General features: G+C 42.4%; 1 protein-coding gene across 1 annotated transcript in view; it reads left to right on the top strand.

The window, feature by feature from the left end:
* Window positions 1-18,707, top strand: part of IGF1R (insulin like growth factor 1 receptor) — a 143,350-nt gene extending 124,643 nt beyond the window's left edge. Inside the window, exons 14-21 of the mRNA XM_042875802.1 lie at window positions 807-912; window positions 2,255-2,325; window positions 3,940-4,169; window positions 4,456-4,566; window positions 5,537-5,696; window positions 7,913-8,042; window positions 12,227-12,361; window positions 17,789-18,707. Of these exons, the coding sequence (XP_042731736.1) occupies window positions 807-912; window positions 2,255-2,325; window positions 3,940-4,169; window positions 4,456-4,566; window positions 5,537-5,696; window positions 7,913-8,042; window positions 12,227-12,361; window positions 17,789-18,155 (1,310 nt within the window). The 3' untranslated portion in view covers window positions 18,156-18,707. The remainder of the gene's footprint in view (window positions 1-806; window positions 913-2,254; window positions 2,326-3,939; window positions 4,170-4,455; window positions 4,567-5,536; window positions 5,697-7,912; window positions 8,043-12,226; window positions 12,362-17,788) is intronic.
* The last annotated feature ends 1,621 nt before the right edge of the window (window positions 18,708-20,328 follow it).

Genomic DNA, 20,328 nt, shown 5'->3' with positions numbered 1-20,328 from the left:
AGGTGTATTGGAGGTGTGGTCCTTTTGTTGTATGCATTGCACATATATGAGGTGCAGCCAGGTGATGGGTGCATAGAGTTTACTACTGTGGCTCTCTCTGATGCCCACCTCACAGTCCTGTGTAATGTTAGGAGTTAAATGCTGGAGTTAAATTGTGCAGAAACTGTGATAATCTGCACACCTACTTTGAATTGCAAAGTGATTTAAGAACCAGTGATCTGTTAAGATTTGACCTGGCAGATTTTATTTAAGTATCAGTATGATTTTTTATACTTTAGAATTGATCTTAGGCATGTTGTGATAAAGATGGTACTAATGAAATGGGATACTGCTCCTGAGAATGGTAGCAATTTAGGTTTTGGAAGAATAGCTCTGCACAGGGTACATGGAGACCTTCTCCAAGCAGTTGTATCCACAGAAAATTAAACTCCAAACCAACGTGAATATCTTCTGAAGTACGAGCAATTGCAAGGTGAGCAAAAGGTGGTGGAAAAGAAAGGTTAATATACAAGTGAACAACCGCGTATTGTTCACTGAGGAATGTAAGTCTTCAAGCATAACATGTGAAACCAAACTCCAGACAGACGCTGTTCTGTACAAAGTTAATGCTTCTCAATCTCTGTTCTCTTGTTCCACTCATCTGCAGTCAGGGAGTGTTTCTGAGTACATTTTTCCACATCAGACAAGAAAATGAGTACTTTGATTTCTCCCGTGTATGGAAATATACTTGAGTGGGTTTTGAATGTTTCTTTGTTAATGGAGATTTTATAGAAACCTTAATACAATTGTTTTCTTGTTGGTTGCAGCAGCAAACTATGACAATTTCCTCCATTTGATAATTGTGCTCCCCATTGCTTTCCTGCTCATCATTGGGGGTTTGCTGATAATGCTGTATGTCTTTAACAAGAAGAGGTGAGTTGTATTTGTGGTTGAAGCTAAACTGCAGGAGGGGAATGCTTATTTTCAAATCTGTGTCTGTGGAGCAAGTTAGAAAATAAAAAGTGAAATAGCTTTCAGAGTACTTGAGAAGCTCAAGTGGATTCAGCCTTGTTGGTGTGTAGAAGGAGGTGGTGTAGAGTTACTGCCAGTATCTGCCTGCTGCTTGGGATGCAAAAGGGCTTTTTATTACAGTATCATGTTTGAAGGGGAAGAGGAGGGGTTGTCAGGAAGATACCCAGTGATGGCAGATGTGTTGAACCTTTATAATCAGATGCTTTGAAATGCAGGTTGCTCTATAAACTTAGTTCAAGTCAGGTTAATCTGATTTCTTGCAAATTCTGAAGTCTATACACATAATAATGTTTGTATGCTGGACAGAACATTCAATTGATTTGTTTTCCTTAGTGTTGTACTTAAATAACTAGGGTTTGTTTTTTTTAATTATTTATTTAATTGAAATACATAATGAGAACTTAGCAGAAGTCAGTGCAAATGTCCTCCCTTGCCACTTTTTAAGTGTGGAGCTTTTTTGTTATACCTACTTTTAAATTATGCTCATTGAGTGTCTCATTATCTCCGGCTCTCATCCCTTTATGTGCACACTGTAATCTCAGTTCCCAAGCACCACAGAAAAGGCTTTGCACTACAGAAAGGGTTTTGCCTCAAGTGATGTGAGGCACCTGCTTGGCCTTCCCATGTCCTTTCCGGAGTGAAGTAACTGATACCTCATCCTTCTTTAAGTTGTTGTTCTAGCACACAAAAACGTTTTCTTTGGTTTTCTGCAGTCTGATTAATAACTTTATTTGTACCACTTGCCCCCTGCAAGAACTCATACAACTCTCACTAAATGTCTTATTCTGAAAATCACACCAGTAAAATAAAATAATAGATGCAATTTATAAAGTAGTTGAATAGAAGAAGCCCAACTAAAAAAAGCCTTGTTCTTTGCTTGATCACTTATGTCTCGCAGTAAAAAGCAGGTGATGTTAAAGCCATAAGTCTCCTGGGTGTATCAGTGCACAGCTGCCTTTCTTAAAGGAAGTTTGCCCAGCAGCTGAAAGTACTGTGTGTTTACACTTCTCTGTACCACATCAGCACCAGAAAAGACTGCAGGTTTCCTGGGAAAAATGTTCTGAGCTGTTTTCCTATTGATTATGGGAAGTAGAATAAGAATGTGATTTGTCTTCTTTCTCTGAAAAGCTCTCCACGTACAGTAAATACTTCATGGTTGTGCAAACAGTGGAAAAGCTGTAGAATAGGCAGTCTGCAATTACTTGAGTTTAAAGATTAAAAAAGAAAAAAAATATTTCAACAGGAACAGTGACAGACTGGGCAACGGAGTACTTTATGCATCTGTGAACCCTGAGTACTTCAGTGCTTCGGATGGTAAGTGTGGGCCTGAGCCTCTGTGCTCACTTCTGTATGCTCTGTTTGTGTCTGACTTGAGAAGGTATGAAACCCTTGCAAAGGGATGTGGTAAAACTTCTTTCTCTTCATTGTATCTGCACACCCATGGTTAATTCATAGGCAGTTGCACGTGAATGTTGTCTGCCTACTGAAACTGGGGAGTTTCTGAAGTTTTTCCTGGAGTTTAAGCTGAGATTAACTTGGGTGGGTTTCCCTTTCAGAGCATTGTCTACTTAGGCAGTAATTTTGTTTCTAGAATGAAGGAAGAATTCATAAATTCCGTGTCTTCACTATTTGTCCTTTTGAGCCCCGTTCTGACCTACTGGAACAAGCTCACCACTTGCTTGGCTTGCTGCTTGCCAGTCATAACGTGTGGCAATTCTGTGTTAAAATGAGCACAGCAGTTGTAATGTAATCTCCATTTTCTTTTCTCTTTAATATCTGGAATATAGAAGTCAGTTACTCTTTGACTAAAAAGCTTTTTCAAACTAGTTTCATGTTGACCAAGCAGGTTTGTACTTAATGCAAATGACAACATTCTGTGGAATATGTAACATGGGTAATGTTTCTTTGAATGTAAGAATAAAAATGGAAGAAGGTGCTGGAAATGGCAGCTAATGGGCTTTCCTCTTGCTTAGCTGCTAAATTGGAAAGTTTTGCTTAAAGTAGTTCTGGTTGCCTCCAAATGAGGTTGTTTGCCACTGGTAGAATAAATAACTCTTTCCTTTATTCCGGTGTAGAAACAAAAGCACGTAATGTGCCCATTGAAAGCTTGAGGGGAGTGGTGTAATACGAGATTCTTACACTGTCAGAAGCATCTTCTGAAGGTATGAGGGTGCTGCTGGGTGCTAGCTCAGAACTTTGTTACCCAGAGGACTGGATGCTGGGCTTGTATGACTGGCAGCACACCTGAGAAAATGTAACCGCACCGATGGTTTGGAAGACTGTAGAAAATTTCCATCAGGACAATGGTGAAGGTGTCCAGTGTCAAATAAAAAGCAAGAATTAAAACTGATCTCAGAATCAGTTGAAGATGAAGGTTTATTGTTCATTAGGATTGTTTAGTTTCAATTTCTTGTTTGTATACATAATTCTGGACCTTGAATTTATTTCACCTGATGCAAAACGCGATGAAATTTCTCAAAATCATACAGGAAACAAATGAACAGAAAGCAAAACAACAAAAAAACACATAGGTTTTTGTATGTCTGTCTTATTCTCCTGTACTTCACTTGTTGCAGAGGGTTTTGCTGCTTGGCTGTAGATAAACTCCTTGGCAGGTCCTGTGCTGGCTGCTCTTGAGCAGCAGCAGGAGCTGAATGACCCTGGTTCTGCACATTGTGTTCCTTATTTTTATCCCATTCTGCCAGTCCCTTTGCATCCATCTACACATTCCTTTTAAGATGTATTTGTATGCAAAGTATCTGCCTGTCTCTGTATGGGAAAGACCATGGAATATTTGCATGCATCATTCAGGGGCTCAGCATTATGCCCAGCGTTGCTTACGGTAAAATTGTTCAGACAACTGATATCATAAAGTGACCCCAGTGTTTAGGAAAACAGAATGTGATGGCATGTTCTCTCTCTGCTTAGTGTACGTTCCAGACGAATGGGAGGTGCCCCGCGAGAAGATCACCATGTGCCGGGAGCTTGGGCAAGGCTCTTTTGGGATGGTGTATGAGGGAATAGCCAAGGGAGTGGTGAAGGATGAGCCGGAGACCCGGGTGGCCATCAAAACAGTCAACGAGTCTGCAAGCATGCGTGAGAGGATAGAGTTCTTAAATGAGGCCTCGGTGATGAAGGAGTTCAATTGTCACCATGTGGTAAGTCATGAACGTGTAACCAGGTGGGCTGATACGGCCGTAGTGCTTTGAGGGCGGGAGGGTGTTTGGGGCATGTCCTCACTGGGTGAAGAGGTGCTTGGATTTTAGCTTAAACTCGGCAGCATTAGAATATTGCTGTTCAGCAGGAGTCAGAGAGAAAATAAATCTGCCTCCGGATGTTTCCCACTGGTTTGTGGGTGTCTGGGGCTACGTATCACATGAATAAATGCTTACTGCAGTTCAGTTGGTGGGATCTGGAGCTGAGCATTTGTTTTTCCTCTTCCAGGTTCGCCTGCTAGGTGTTGTTTCTCAGGGCCAGCCTACCCTAGTTATCATGGAGCTGATGACACGTGGGGACCTCAAAAGTTATCTGAGATCGTTGAGGCCAGACACAGAGGTGAGTCACGACTTGTTGGATTTTGTTTATTTATTTCTTTGCTCAAAAAGGCATCATGTCAGAGGGAGCAGGCAGTTAGCCTTTCTTGCCCTTGTCCTTAAGCTCTAAGCACAAAACATGCTGCTGTGTGATCTGCAACACTTCTTTTTTATGTGGTAATTACTGCAAATAGCCCAGTGTGCTGTATGGAATAGGCTCTGTCTTGTGGTACTGAGTCTGATTTTCCACGTTTGAATTAGATCTCTTGTCTAACCTAATTCTTGTCAAGACGTTGAAAAGATTGGCTTGTTGAAGTATACACGTTAGGATAATTGTTTCGTGTTCTATATCCTGCCTGTTGCCTCTGTTGGAAAATAATTACAAATAAGGCCGATTTAAAAAATCAGTGTGCTTGCTAATACACGAACGTACTTCAACATGTAGGCCATCTGTCTAACAGCTAAAATTGCCCCTTATGATGTAGGGTCTGAAAAATGATACTGAACGTTGAAAACATAGTAGACATTGTAGAGAATGAACACAGCAGTTTTTTTTTGCCATTGGTGGAATAATCTAGAATTTCTGGCACAAGTAATTTAAAGGAACGGAATATGAGTATATGGTTATGTGCAACAGAGAATACATGTGGTATAAATGGAGAACACTGAACATATCAAATAGCTGAAGCAATTGGATGCAGAAAATGTCCAGGCTGAATAAACTATTTAAGCTCTTCAGGTGTGAGAAACAACACTGCTGTACTAAAAAGTCTTTCTTGTTTGTATTCCCTATAATAGCATGGCCAATGGCTACTAAAAAAGAGCTGTTTGGGTGTTCTGTCTGTAAACCAGTTTGTTATGCCCAGTTTTCCCTCTAAGCAGGTGCTACAGTGCTCATCATTTAAGAAAGTATGTTGCAGTTCGGTATGGAAATAGGTTTTTTTCTTTTTTTCTTTTTCCCTTACATGTTTTGTCTTCTTAATCCTGCTCAGAGTAATCCTGGCCAAGCACCTCCAACTCTGAAGAAGATGATTCAAATGGCAGGAGAGATTGCTGATGGGATGGCTTACCTCAACGCCAACAAATTTGTTCACAGAGATCTTGCGGCGAGGAACTGCATGGTGGCAGAAGATTTCACAGTGAAAATCGGAGGTGTGTTTTTTGATGTTTACAGGAATGAAAAGCATCATCCTGAAAAATCAACATCTTAGAGGGTGTTTTAGTTGGTTTTTTTTTAAATCTGTTTTTAAAATCTTGTTGAGCTTGGTTTCAGTTTCTGCAGAATGAATTATGTTTCATATGAAGGCTAGCCGTGATTTGAGATGTGTGAGCAGTCAGCGTTGATTTGAAACTCTTGGAATACCTCTCCTTGCTGTTGTTCCATTGAGGAAGTAGCATAGCATGTGGGCTTAAAAGGAGCGGGTGAGGCAGCGATTTGAGGTGCAGATGCTGCAGACATCTGGGTGTATGGCACAGTTACCACTGTGTGTCATTTGCTCTTCTGTTAACGCGCAGAAATAATTCTTTCTCCTGTTTATTGATTCAAGAAAAACAATTTTAGGATTATTTTAAAGCATATCTGAATTAGACGTGGAATGTAAGGCTTGATTTCAGCTGGATGCTTTCCAGTGTGAACTGGAGTGCTGCTTTCCAGACAACAGAATGGCTTTTCCTCTGCTCTGCTGTTAGAACACCACTTATTTTCCCCCTTCACCATTCCTCCAAAACAGTGTCAGATGAGTTTTTTCAGACTTCCCTCCAGAGAGTGATTTTTGAGCTTTTGGCTGTTTTTAAGTTGTGCATATTAAAATAGCATGTATGGTAACAGCCTTCTGCTCTAGGAAACTAATTCTTTTTCTTTGAGCTTAACTCAGCTATTTTGATAATTTGTGTAAGTAATCCTGTCATTTGGGAGAAAGAAAATATGATTTCATTTTGAGTCAGTTAATTAGGAAATGAGATCTTTGGGGAATTATGTACATTTTCTGCAGGTTTGAGGAAGTCAGCCTTAAATCCTTTCCATTTCAGTGTTCCTACCCCAGCATGTTTTACAGTTCTGTGATTTGAAGGTGGTGTGTTGTCCTCCCTTTAACATGGCGCATGGTTACCCAAAAAGCATTTCATGAAATATGCTGCACTGCTCTTGTTCATGGGCCTGTATTAAAAATCCCTTCATATGGACACAGTCTGGGAACATCTTGGCTGGAACACACCAGATCAGACTGCTTAGATCTCAAAGGAGAAGCTTGGTGTTGTGCTGTCCTAAGCTCATTGCATTGTGTCTTAAAGGAATTTTCCTTTCTGCGGGGGGTAAGATCAGCCTGGTGTGTGGGAGTGATGGAATGGCTGCACAGATGGGGCTGTTAGTCAGGATCACTGGGGTATCAGCAGCTCTAGCAGGTAAGGAATGAGAAAGATCAGTGGTCTCTCATTCAAGCCGTGGACTTGTAATAATGACTGTGAGAAGTGATTAAGCTGGAGGACTTCTCTCTTCACATTTCCAAGACAAAAAATGATAAACTGAATTTTGTCCGAGCCCTTCTGTTTCAGCAGATAGCATTTAATTTAAGCAGTTGAATCACACGTGATTTACTAAATTTTTGTTAATATTTGGAAGTGAAGTTGCTTACGTGAGTAGGCTCGTAGAAGGCCCAGCCAGGCTGTGTGCATCAAGCTGATGGCATGGAAAAAACTGGAAGGAGTGAGTGCCAGTCAGATGGTGTTAGGCCAAACCTTGCAAGTGCTTACGTATTTCCAGCTAAGGGCATGACACGTGTAACTGGGAGTGTGGCTTTAACAGTGGTCTGCATTAGTCATAGGTGAATAGCTTAATCCTCTGTGGAATTTGAGGTAGAATATTATGTAGGAACTGAAAACTTGCTTTGGAGAAAGGAAAAAGTGAGGGAAGCACTTCCCTCAAAATGTGAGATTCTTTAATTAAAGGCAATAGGATAAGTAATAAATATTTGCATTCTTTAAACAGGATAAGTAATAAGAGAGTTATTTGCATTCTTTAAAAAGAAAAAGAAAACACTGAACTATTGAGCGGATTAGTGAAGGATGTGAACGTCAGAAGATACAACTTACTGCAAGGCTTGGACATAAACAGTGGAACTTTCCTTAATAATCTATTTAAATCATTCAGAGCTGATCTGGATCCAGCTCTGACCGCTGATGTCCGTGGTAAAAATGCCTGCTGGTTTTGCTGGGAGAAAAGGCAGCCAGCCCAGGCAGGCAGGTAAAGGCTCTGCTGACAGGTGGAAGATTCTTTGTACCAAACTGTGGTCATCTGCTGATGACAGTGGCTTGTAGTAAGCTGAAATGTTAGTTGTTTCATCATGCAGACTAACAAAACTCGTGCCTTCTAGATTTTGGTATGACAAGAGATATCTACGAGACAGATTATTACCGGAAAGGAGGGAAAGGTTTGCTGCCTGTCCGCTGGATGTCCCCGGAATCACTGAAGGATGGAGTCTTCACGACGCACTCCGATGTCTGGTAACAAAAGAGGGGTTTTGACAAAGCAGTTTTAGCCCTCTTCTTTCTGGTCTCTGCTCTTGTTTTCCAAGATTTAATTAAGTATCCTGCTTCTTTTGGCTCCTCAGATGTAGCTCTGGTTATCCACTGCAAAGCTTTTTACTTTCTGTTGCAAAAATCAAGGGCTTATGAGGTTATTCTGCCCTCAGAGGCAGAGCCTTAAACGGATTTCCAAAGCTGGAGGTGCAGCTTAATTCCTGCTGTGAGTTGTAAAATCACTTGTGCAGTGAAGAACATTACCTTCACCTGGAAGAGCAAGTTGTCATTTTTCAAATTGCCCTCCTTCAAGAAAAGCATTCTAAGTTGCCAAGAATATGGAAAGGTTCATGGCGCTGACCTGCTTTTTTATCAAAACCTTCTGTGTAAATAGCTCCACTTTCCTGCAGACGGTTTGTGTGCACTACCAATTTTTTTCTTTGGAGCTCTCCCTCGTGTGCATTCTCCTCCATTTGGGGCTTTGTTTGCTTGTTTTATATACCGCAAGATGCGGAAATAGGTTTTTCTTTAAAAGCACATTGCTTAGTTGCTGTATCTATGAAGTTATTAATAGAGGCATTCAGGAAATTTCAAAATAAACTTCTTAGTAGAAATAATACTCTGGAACATTCCTCTCTCCCTCTCACCCCCACCCCCCCACTGCTTCTTTCTGCTTTTGCAGAAAGACAGAGAGGCCTTGGCAAAAGATGAATGTGTACTGGCAAAACCTCTGCCTCTACTCAGACTTTTATGGTTTCTCTGCCTCCTTAACAAGATGTTTTTACTGCTGATTTGTTACAGAATTGGCAGCTGAATGCCTCCAAGTGCCTAAAAGTCAGTTGAAATGGTATTTTAGTAGTAAACTGCGTTTTCTTTAAACAGCTTGAGGATTTTGGAGTCAGTGGGCTGCGATCCACGGCATCAACTTCAAAAAACAAGTGGAAAAGCACAGTATCAGAATGTTACTTCAGTTATTGTGCTTTTTTTTTTTTTTCCCCTTCTCCATATGGCTAATAACTTATGTATCCAGTAACCTCAAAGTTTGAATTCAATGAAAATATCCACTTTGAGTTGGAGGGGAAGCCCTCATCAGCCATTCACCTAACAGAACCACGCTTCTGGCAGTCCCTCTGTAGTAAAACAATTCTGGGACTTGTAATGGCTTCACAAAGCAGACAGATCTGAAATACATCACTAGAAAAATCCCCAGATTTACAAGTGCATTTAGCTTAGAGGGAAGAGCTGGCAGATCTGCCTCTTCTAACCACCAAACAGGAACTTCCAAGCCCAGCCCTCATCTTCAGCCTTTGTTTCATGTCTGTAGCAGATCAGCTGTTCAGCTTTGTTGATGTATTGCTGTTGTTCATGCAAATTTTCCTATTCACCTGCAGCTCCTAGGTAGCGTTTTTGTTTAAAGTGGACTTGGATTCCAGAACACACAAAAATAACAGATGAGATGCAAAGTCAAGCGTCAGTATTGAATTTGTGCTTCGGTTGTTGCAGGAAGTGTATGTTGTTTTCTTAGAGTTAACAAAAGAGTGTTCGTTGTCCAAAGCAAGACTGATCAAACTGTATTGCATTTGAGTAGTGGGACATGGAATGTATTGTAGCCAGACTACTGCAGATGTCCCATAAAGGAAAGCAGCTCACTGACAGGAGTGCTGGAAAACGTAGGGGAGAAAAGTCAGATCTGACAGATCCGTAGTTGTAAGCATAGAAGGAGGAAAACATCAACTGCTGGACTGCAGCTCTACAGATCTTGTCAGCACTTCAGTTTCCTCTTGGCGTGGTTTGTGACTGGTGAAGTGATTTTTTTCCTAAAATTCAGCTCATGTGGGGATGCTGCCTTGAGGAACAAAGCGGCTGGTTCCACACGAGGTTTAGAATGTGTAATGCTTGCATTTGCCACATATCCATGGATAGAGATGGTCTTAATTTTTAATTCAGATCAAAAATTTCCAGTGTTTCCTTCTAGTTTGCTTCTTAGTAACTTTTAGTTGTGTACCTTGAAGGCCTCTTCATCTCCATGAATAATCACCTGAGTCCCTGTGTTGAAGTTGCTTTATGAAAACTTGCTGAGCTTATGAAGACTTTTTGAGGGGCCATTCATGTTTTTTTTCAAACAATATATTAAAAAAAAAAAAAAAAAAAAAAAAGTAGATAGTTCTTTTCTGCCTCTTTGGTAGGAAATTGTGACATCTGGTTCCGTGTTCTTAGAGATCAGTTTTAGGAGCCAAAATGTCAAAAAGACAAAACTGCAAGTGGTCAGAGTGCAAGATTTATAAGCTGTAAGGTGAAATGGCAAACTGCACAAGTGTCTGGAGGTTTTTAAGGGTGGAGCTTTATTTTGGCAATTCATTCTATTGTTGCTTTCCAGGCTGAAGAATGAGGTAATTAGACAAGAGTGTTGTTGTTGTAGTTGGAAAGAACACTTGTGTAGGAGAACGTTTTAAAATGAGTGTAATACTGTTCAGGATGAGGGTGTGCTTTTGTAAATAGGTCTTCAGCATCTTGCATTCTTCCTGAGATAGTGGTTGCCTTGAAGGAGCAGTGTAAGTGTACTTGTTATGGTGATGTGGCTAGGAGGTGTGCAGAACTTGCTCTCCTTATTCCTGCAGCGATCAAAGCAGCTTCAAAGCCACCAAGGTGCTGAACTGACCCTCTGTTCCTCCCTCCCCTGAAAGGCTAACAGCTGCAGGTCTGTCTGTGGCTTCTGGCTTCAGTTACAAGCCACTTCAGATCCAGTGTATAACAGAAAGGTAAAAACCTCTGTTCCATAACCAGCTAATAGTGCTGGACCCCTGGTTGTACAGCAGCGTCCTGTTGGAGCTGCGCTTCTGTCTCTAAACTTGACTCAGCATTTTAGCCGCAGAAGACAAGACAGCAGCTAGATTTGTTCATTGCGCAGCAGCTCTAAAAGTAGATGACTGTTCAATGCAGGGCAGACAATTTGATCTGTCTGCTCAATAAACTAATTTTAAATTGGGGTATTTTTAGAAAGTGTCGATATTTACATCTGAACTATCCAGTTACATAACTGTGTTTATCTTTATTCACCAGTAATCAGTTTGTCTATTTAGACCAACTTCTTGTTTTTCGCCTCTACTGTCCTTTGTTAGTTAGCTGGGAATAGCTAGGAGCTCTGGTTCAGGATGTTGCTAAAGGAGTAGCTGGGTTTCTTAGTGGGACTTAGCTGTACTGCTGAAGCAGCAAAGTGTAGGGCCTTTGTTCAAGGAGCTGGAGAACATTTCTGCTGCTTCTCAGCCTTTTTCACAGATCACTTCCGTTAGTTGTTTCTGTATTTCAAATGCCTTGATCCTTACTATGCATTTTTTACTTAGAATGTGGAGGAAATCAGAGCAGAGAGACAAATGGGAAGTATTGCTCAGTTTCTGCCTGGGGAATGGAGATCGGTTGGATTGCTTCTAATGGGAAGGCAGCTGAGATACAGGTGTGGTGGGTGCGTTTACTGTTTAGCTCTCTGCTGCCTGGAATGGTAAGGAAAAATTGAAGCTTTGAAATGAAATTTGTGTGACTCAAGGATTTCTGACAAAAAGCAGCTTGCACTGGCACTGTCATCTCAGCTGCTATCAGCAGTACCTGAAAGATGTCACATGTAGACTTTGGGTTTCGTTTCTTTAATGCACAGAGTTGCTATTTTTCCCTTGCTGTCTCTGTCACTTTGGGACTGGTTGGTCGTTCTTTAAAAAACCATCTCTCCAGCAGCTCTCCAACCTGCACAGGAGGTTGATAGGAGCAGTATTCTTTTTCCTTCTTCCCTTACCTGCATCTTTCCCTCTCTGCTGTTCTTCCTACCTCCCAGGGTGCCTTGAATCTGAACTCAGAGCTGTGGGAGAGGGAAATGAGGTTTGTGCAGATCGTCCAGACGAGCGCCCAGCTTAGCTGTCCTCTGAATTAGGAGGCTTCTGGTCAGTGCAAGGAGCCTGTGATGGCTTTTCTTACTGATCGACCTTTGCAGAACTGTTATAAACAAGCAGTGTTGGACTACTGAATAATGGTGATCAGCTCTCACCTGTAGGTTACGGTGTGAAAATTAAGAGATTTGTTTGTAAAAGGAAGCTCCCCCAGAAACCGACCTGCTCAGCGTCATCCAAGAAAAATATCCTTGTAAACATTGCTTGGCTTTCTAAAGTTCTTTTGTTTTCCAGGTCTTTTGGTGTTGTACTTTGGGAGATTGCAACATTAGCGGAGCAGCCGTACCAAGGCATGACCAATGAGCAAGTGCTCCGCTTTGTGATGGAGGGAGGTCTGCTGGAAAAACCAGACAACTGCCCTGATATGCTGTAAGTGTCTGCAGTTACCACTGTCTCAGTGCTCAGCTTATTCTTCGTGATCCCTTTGTGCCTGCTCCTGCCCTGTCTGCCACAGGAGAGGCTATTAAGATGTGACTGCAATGCAAGATGCTGCTTGAGCAGTCTTTGTCAATCTTCTTTTTTGTAGTAATTAGAGTTACCATCAAACACCTTTGCTTGTGGGCAGAATCTCACATTGGGCTCTTTAATAAGGAAGCAACACCCAATCTCTGTGTTCCTAACTAAATTTACATTTAATAACAGCTCATAAGCATCATCTGCTGCAGTGGAAAATGTTGTACCTGTATCTTGTCTCTTCTGCTCCAAGGAAGTCTGTTGGGGATTAGGAGAAAAAAGAGCTTAGCTATACTGTGCTTAAACTCTATGCACTGCAAGTTTTCAGTTCGGCGTACAGATAAATGAATCCTGTGTCTGAAGCAGCTTTGGATCTGCCATGTCGGTCGCTGCTCGTTGCATTTAGGTAAACAAGTCTGCCCAGCCAACAGTTTCCTGCCCTCTGAGCACAGAAAGAAGCACGCAGAAAAACCTTTGTGTCCCCCTCAAGCCCACACAAAGCCTCACGGCCGAGCAACATACGGCACAGCAGGCTTCGGTTTTTAGCTTTACATTGCTGAAATACTTCTGCTGGCTTTGGTGTGCAGCAGTTTCAGTTGTTCAGACTTTATTACTTTGATATACTTCCCAAACTGGCTTTTGGGAAGGAAATACTGCGTCTTGCACTTATTGAAATTTGTTGGAGGCCCGCAGAAGGGATACAATCACTTAAGGGCCTCAGCTGCTTGAGATTCTTAGGAAAAGAGCTTTTTTGGCTGGCCGGCTGGCTCTGGTTTCAGATGACAGGCAGCGTTGTTTTTGTTGTTTGAGGGGGGTGGGTGTATGTGCAAGGGGAGGTGTAGTGCCATGTGATTCCTCAGTTTCACATTCTTTCCTTTCCACGATGCTGTGGAGAATTTCTGGCAGGCGGATCGACCGGAGATTGTTTCACATGGTGAGCGCAGTGTAATGGAGGCAGGGATGGGGCGGAACGGGGCTGTGAGGGGCTCTGGGTAAGGCTGCTCTGCTCCCCGAGTCAGCGGGGAAAAATGAGCTCTGCAGTGAGAGCAAACTTGACAAGAGTTTCAGCATCAGAAATTCCACATTTACCTGGGGCATGTGTGGTATGGGCAGGGCGAAGGGAAGCTCTCACTGCTGCAGCCCATCGTCTACTCGCCTTATTTCTTGAGACTAATTCTGTGCTCATGGGCACTGCTTTCACCAGGTCTGCTTGCAGGGTAACCAACGTGTGCTTGCATTGCTGTAAACCAGCAAAAACCTTTTTTGTGCTGATTTTAAATGAAGCTGCTCACAACTGATGGCTGTTAATGGCCATCAAAACTAGGTGGACATGGGAGAGGAGCAGAATGAAAATACCTTCCTTTCATTTTAACTTCTCTCCATCGGAACAAGAAGCAGAACTAAGGCACATCCAGTTATCCAGATTAGTGATGTCTCTCTTATTTCGTCAATAGAACTGTGAAAAAAAGATCCTAACTTTGTCCAGATGCTGAAAGAAATTGAATGCATTGGCCTTAGAAGTGTATTGTGACTTGCTGTAGCTTCCTTTCAGCTTATTTTGTCTTTATATTAGGACAGTCTCTCGAGCCTGCTGAAATTCAACGAGGCTGCTAAGAGAATAGCAGTAGGGAGCTCCAAAAGTAATCTTTACCTTTTCTCCACGTATTGGGCATCCAAAGAACCTATTCTGTGTAATGTAGTGCCTGGGGTTTTTTGCACACTTTCACTGCTTTTCCCATTGTCTGTCCTATGGGCCCCAGGTTGGGTGTAGGTGCTGTTTAGCCCTCAGCAACTGGTGCAATCACAGCTCGCTGTTACTGCTGGTAGGCAGGGAGCTGCCCTAGGGGCAGAGTTGCTTCTCTCCCTCCAGCTGTCTGTTTACCCACTCCTCAGTGTGGGACATTATTATTGAACCTACAGAAAGATGCTTGTAGCAGAGTTGCAAGCATGTATTCTCCGTGCTAGATACTGACCGTTCTGTGGTACTTACTATTAGCTCACAGCATTAACTCAAGGTGCCCAGAAAGCAAAGCCTGCCTGTTGTAGGCAAGTCAGCATACTTCTCTGATGCTCAGCAAACCAGAAGTGGAGCTAGGAGCATACGTGGTGGTAGGAGATGACTGCACATGTATTTTTTATTTAAATTGCTTTGACAGGCGAACAACTAAAATGTAATAATGGGAGGATGGTATCTAGTGTAGAAAACAAATTTACCTTTCTGAAGTGAGGGAGAAATATACTGACACACAAAAATGTCCAGAACAGGTGGAGTAGGTGTTCTGCTGTGGGGAAGCGTGGATGAGAATAGAAGAATCTCTCTGCAACTGACACCGAACCGACTATTTTTAACCTTGCGGATGATGTGAGTGTTGACACAGCCGTGCACACTCCTGCCACAGCACAGCAGTTCTTGTAAGGGCCTCTTGTTGCCCCCTGTGTGAATGCTACGTGGTGCAAGCGGTCTTGGCCGTTCCATCTCTCCTAAGACTGCAATGCCTGTAATGCTTGTTAGTGGCTGTGCTTTGCTAACCCCTGCTAGCAGAGAGCCATCAGCTTTCCCAGCAGATCAGAGACCAAGGACACTTGAAGAACTGGAGGGGTTCTGTTCTGCAGCGTGGATGTATCAGATGGTTGTGCAAAGGTGGATTTTATGGCACAGTTGTGTTGTGGGTCAGAGAAGTGGTAAATCACTGGGAAGGGGCTGAGCACAAAGAAAACGGTATTTCTGCAGGCTTTTCACTCTTGCACAGGGTGAAACAAGACTCAGCTCTGTTTATGCTACACCCTCTTGGCATAGTTTGCATGATTTTACAGACAGAACCATGCAGTAAGACAGATGGTTCAATAAGATGGTGCCAGGAGAAGCTTTGCTGTTTTTCTCCTCTTCCTGTGTAATAAGGAAAGTTTTTATGTACTACCATTGTTAGGCAGCATTTGTCAGGTGATGGCTGCGTTGCAAGAAGATTACAGCTGAGGCTCTCAGACAGTGCGTTCCCATGGGGCTTTTAGAAATTGTGTAGGCTGGAATTCCACGCTGCTTTTGAAGTAAGACTTGCTTCCCCCACGTGTAGATGGCTAGACTGTTTACGTAGTCCTGATTTTTCCTTTGTTCCTGGCACTCACTTGGTTTGAGGGTCTGCTCTCAGAGGTGACACCAGCATGCAGCAGCAGCAGGGCAGGAGAGCTCGCTGCTCTTTTCTCCATCAAATCACATCTGATGCAGAGCACAAGTGCACACTCAAATGGAATGCAACTTCTATAGTAATTTTCCATATATATATATATATTTTTTTTTTTTTTAACGTCTCAGTGCAAGAAGTAACCACATTTTTGCAGTGTTCTTTGAGCAAAAGATGCGTTAGGGTGGCGCTGGTTATTCCCCAGTCTAATGCCTCCAGCTTCCTCAGGCTCACTTGCCACCAGCCAGAAACACACTCGATAGAAGTGCTTGGGTTGTATTAGCAGCCTGTAAAGTCTTCCATTGTCTGCTGGAAAGTTTTTTTTAAGATAATGTAAACAAGGTCTTAGAGCCCACAGAGTTAAAAAGAAAAGAAATATCCTTTTATGGGAACTCTGTAGGGTTTTTAAATCTGGAATGGATTAAAAGAAACATCACATGTCCTTGTTTGTGCTGATGTCACATGCATTACTCCACTGCTTGTGGTATCTCCTTAGCATTGCCCTTAGGCCTCAGGGCGAAGTGCCAGTGAATATCCAGTGTTCTTGGCTCCAGCCGAGGCTGCTATTCAGGGACTCAGCAGTCAGCTGGAAAGGAAACAGCAATGAAGTAACAGAAATGGATTTTATATATTTATGTCTCAAGCTTTCCTCCTCGGCTGTGGGTGAGGGTGTAATGCAGTTTTATATTTTGGCTGCACTTTCACTATGAAAGTCTCTTAAAGCCTCGAAAACAAGTGATAGTTGAGCAGTGTTTTGTGTCTACGTGCCCGCTGCCATCCGGCGTTGAGGAGCGGGGCACTCGCACAGCACAGCCGGTTTTGCCAGCTTCTTTTGGGTGTCACAAGGCCGTGCTCAGGTGGTTGGCTTCTGTTCACGCGGCGTTGTGCCAGCCAAGCTCTCGCTGTAATATTTGTGCATTCAAATGTACTTCAATTAAGATCACTTTTGTTTTGGTTGAAGTGCTCTCAGCGGTGTTTGCATCCCAAACACAGCAGCCTTCCCCGGTTTTGCTGGTTCTGGTCGGCTGGGAACGGCATTTCCCCGCAAAGAGCTGAGAGGGAGGGACTGCTTTGTTTTGGTTGTGTTTCAGGCCAGGGCTGTGCATTGGTGCAGCAGGCGTGGAGCAGGGCTCCAGCACGGTGACAGTCATGTTGCAAGGCTTACTCCAGGGCAGCGACCCTTCAGCAAGTAGGGCCTCAGTCTGTGGCAGACTGGGGAGCTATCCAAAAAAAGAGTGTGTTTTTGTTTATTTGGCTTTGTCTTTTTTAATGAAAAAGAAAAAAAATCCACATGCTGATGCAGAGACCTGGTGACCCGCTGTGAGGGCCAAAGGCAGTGCAGAGTGAAGCATAACATGGAATTTCTTGCTTACTTTTGACCATCTGTAAAGGAAAAACACCTGTGCAAGCTAAGAACATGATTTACATATTACTGATTTGTTTTGTGTTTTTGTTTTGCCAGCGTGGGACGTTGTACAGGTCTGTTTGTTGATGTGCTTGAACAGGTGATCTCAGGCTCCTCAAAGCATTATGCTTCCCAGGACGTAAATGAAAAAACGTAATTTTAAAATAAAAGGTTAGAGAATGTTTTTGAGATTTGCAAATGCCTTTTGGATATTGCAGTTTTAAAGAATTTTCTTCTTCCAAAGAAAAAAAAGCTTTATTTTATTTTATTTTATTTTATTTTATTTTATTTTATTTTATTTTTTATCTTGTATTTCTTATTCTATTTATTTATTTATTTTTCAAAACACTGTTGGTAGAGTAAGAACTGATTTATTTGAAAAGATGGTCTGAGAGGTGCTATCAGGTGTCTGGGTAAGTAGAGGATGCTTTGCAGGAGAACTAGGGAAGTGCCACATGGGAATAAGAATACAGAATAGTGCTGGATGTCAGGCGTTGCAGGACTGCTTTATGAGCAGGCGTGTGTGGAAAGGGGGTTGAGAAGGTTTAGACCGGAGCCGTAGAAGTCAATCAGCGGTTGGAAAGCAGGTCAGTGTGTGTCCCAGGGATGTCAGCCTGTGAAAGTCCTGTCACTTTGTCTCCCATCTTTGTTAAGCGACTTTCTGAGACGCTCGATCTGATTCAGTCACGGCCGGTCGCACTCCAGGCAGGGCTTGTAAAACACCTCACTAAATGGATTTGCTGTGTGTTTCCCATCCAGGTTTGAACTGATGCGCATGTGCTGGCAGTACAACCCAAAGATGAGGCCCTCCTTCCTGGAAATCATCAGCAGCATTAAGGACGAGCTGGATCCAGCGTTCAAAGAGGTCTCCTTCTTCTACAGCGAAGAGAACAAGCCTCCGGACACAGAGGAGCTTGACCTGGAGACTGAGAACATGGAGAGCATTCCTTTAGATCCCTCCTCTACCCTCCAACCCACTGACAAGCACTCAGGACACAAAGCCGAGAACGGCCCGGGGGTGGTGGTACTTAGGGCCAGCTTTGAGGAGAGACAGCCGTACGCACACATGAACGGGGGACGCAAGAACGAGCGGGCCTTGCCGCTGCCCCAGTCTTCGGCCTGCTGATCCTGACAGAATCTGACAAAACAGAACGCGGAAAAACGCGTGTATTGGGGGAAGAAAGAAAGAAAACTACAATATATTCAAAAGCCCTACTGTACCTCAGTGGATCTTCAGAACTGCCATAGCTGCACTTGGGAGAACCCTTTTTTTCAGTAAACAAGTTATTGGTTTTTTTCTTTTTTCAATATGCAAGCAGATGTTTGTTTCGGTAAAGGACTCCATTCATGGGGCACACAGTTGGCCTTTTAAAACTCTAATGTTAACACTTAATAGCAACAGAAAACTTGAGATTTGATGTCTCTCTCTCTCTCTCTCTCTCTTTCTCTCTCTCCTCCCTCCCTGTCTCTTTCTTTCTGTCTGTCTTTGCTTCATAATGGGAAACATATCTGCGTGCAAGTTCAACCGTACGGCACTTTTATCAGATCAAAGATATCGCAGGCCAGGTGGCTCCTGCTCCCCTGCGAGCACCTGCCTAACACTGTAGGTCTTTATTTAAAAAAAAAGAAAAAAGAAAAAAAGAAAAAAACAGGAAAAAATGAAACAGAAAAAAAAAAAAAAAAACAACACAAAACAGACAAAAAAAAAACACAAAAAAAAATCCATAAAAAAAAAAAACCAACAAAAAAATTGAAAGACTGGATTTTTAATGTTGCTCTTTAAACTTTTTAGAAACGTGTAAAAGAATAAAAAAGGGCCATCATTCGTCCAAGGTTGTTACCATTTTCAACGCTGCCAAATTTTGCCAAAAAATAAAGAAAAAGAACTTTTTTTTTTTTTTTTTTTTTTTGTAGGCATGGAAGGAGCACAGTAATCAACTGCTCTGTTTAAGAGAGATCCTGACCAATACATTCTATTCAATCATACACTGGTATTAAAAGGAAAAAAAAAAATTGTTTAGGTTCTTTTTTTCAAAACTGGATAAAATGTGATATATATATTTTTTTTCTTGTGATGGAGAAGATAACAGGGATGGAGTAAAGAAAACAGCCCTCCCTCCACCCCGTGCCCATCCCGATGAATTCTGGACAAAACTGGCAGTGGTGAGCTAAACCAACACGTGCATTTGGTACAAAAAAGTCAACCGCACGCCAAAAATGAGATGTGAGAACCATGACAAAAGCGGCAGAGATCTCCATCGTTGCAGCCTGCCTTCCTCCACAGGCTTGCAGGGAAAAAAGCACCAATAAAACAAAAATTGGAGAAGACAAAAAAAAAAAAAAGCAGTAACCGGATTCGAGTATATAATGCTTTGTTGACCTTTTCTCTTTATGATTAAGACTTCTCGAAGGGTCTTGCAGTTCTATGTTAGACCATGGATCATTTGCATACACATTGTCTTTTGTGTCACTTTTATAACTTTTTTACGGTTCAGATACTCATCTATATGTCTGTACAGAAAAAAGCTGCTATTTTTTTTGTTCTTTATCTTTGTGGATTTAATCTATGAAAACCTTCAGGTCTGCCCTCCTTCCCTTCCCTCCCACTTCAACAAATTTTCTTATGCTTTGTACTATAGTGTGTAACTCTTACTTCTTCCTTCCCAGTAACTGATACCTTTCATATGATTTGCCATGAACTGTTTAATGCCTTTTTATAAATGCATTTCCTCCTCTTTTCTTTTTTTTTTTTTTTTCCCATTAGTTGTTTTACAACATCTTGGCTGTGTGGGTTACAGGGCTTTTGAGGAGGACATGGAGAAAGAAGGGACGCCCCACACCGAGCGCTCCAGCAGCGGTGTGGTGTTTTTCAGACCCAGTTTTCCTTCCTTCCCACGAACCTCTGCCCAGACAGCATGCGAGTCTGTTACAGTGCAAGGCATGATACAAACTCAGGTCAGAAAAAAAGGTTAAATATTTAGTACATTCTTGTTCAGTGTTTATATTCATTGTTGTACAAGGGTCCTGCTCCTCCTTCCCTCCCTGCTTGTTTAGATTGTGGCACACACCCCCCACCCATCCCCACAACACTCCCACACAGACACACACGTGCACACACACACACTCTTTTTGTTTGTTGGGTACAACAGCAGACGCCAGGCTTTTGGGGTCACTGATTTTGAAAACAACCATTTGAACTCTGCCACCCCTTGAAGAAGAGCCGTACGAATCGTGGCTGGCGGCACAGGGCACTTTTTGGGTGGCCGTTGAACACCTGGCTCCAGCCCCAGCTCTTTCCC

The sequence above is a fragment of the Lagopus leucura genome, unplaced genomic scaffold, assembly GCF_019238085.1.
Source record: "Lagopus leucura isolate 7727_CA_CO unplaced genomic scaffold, USGS_WTPT01 Super-Scaffold_100015, whole genome shotgun sequence".
Taxonomy (NCBI): domain Eukaryota; kingdom Metazoa; phylum Chordata; class Aves; order Galliformes; family Phasianidae; genus Lagopus; species Lagopus leucura.
Note: the sequence above shows the minus strand (reverse complement) of the source record. Positions and strands in the feature narration are given on the sequence as shown.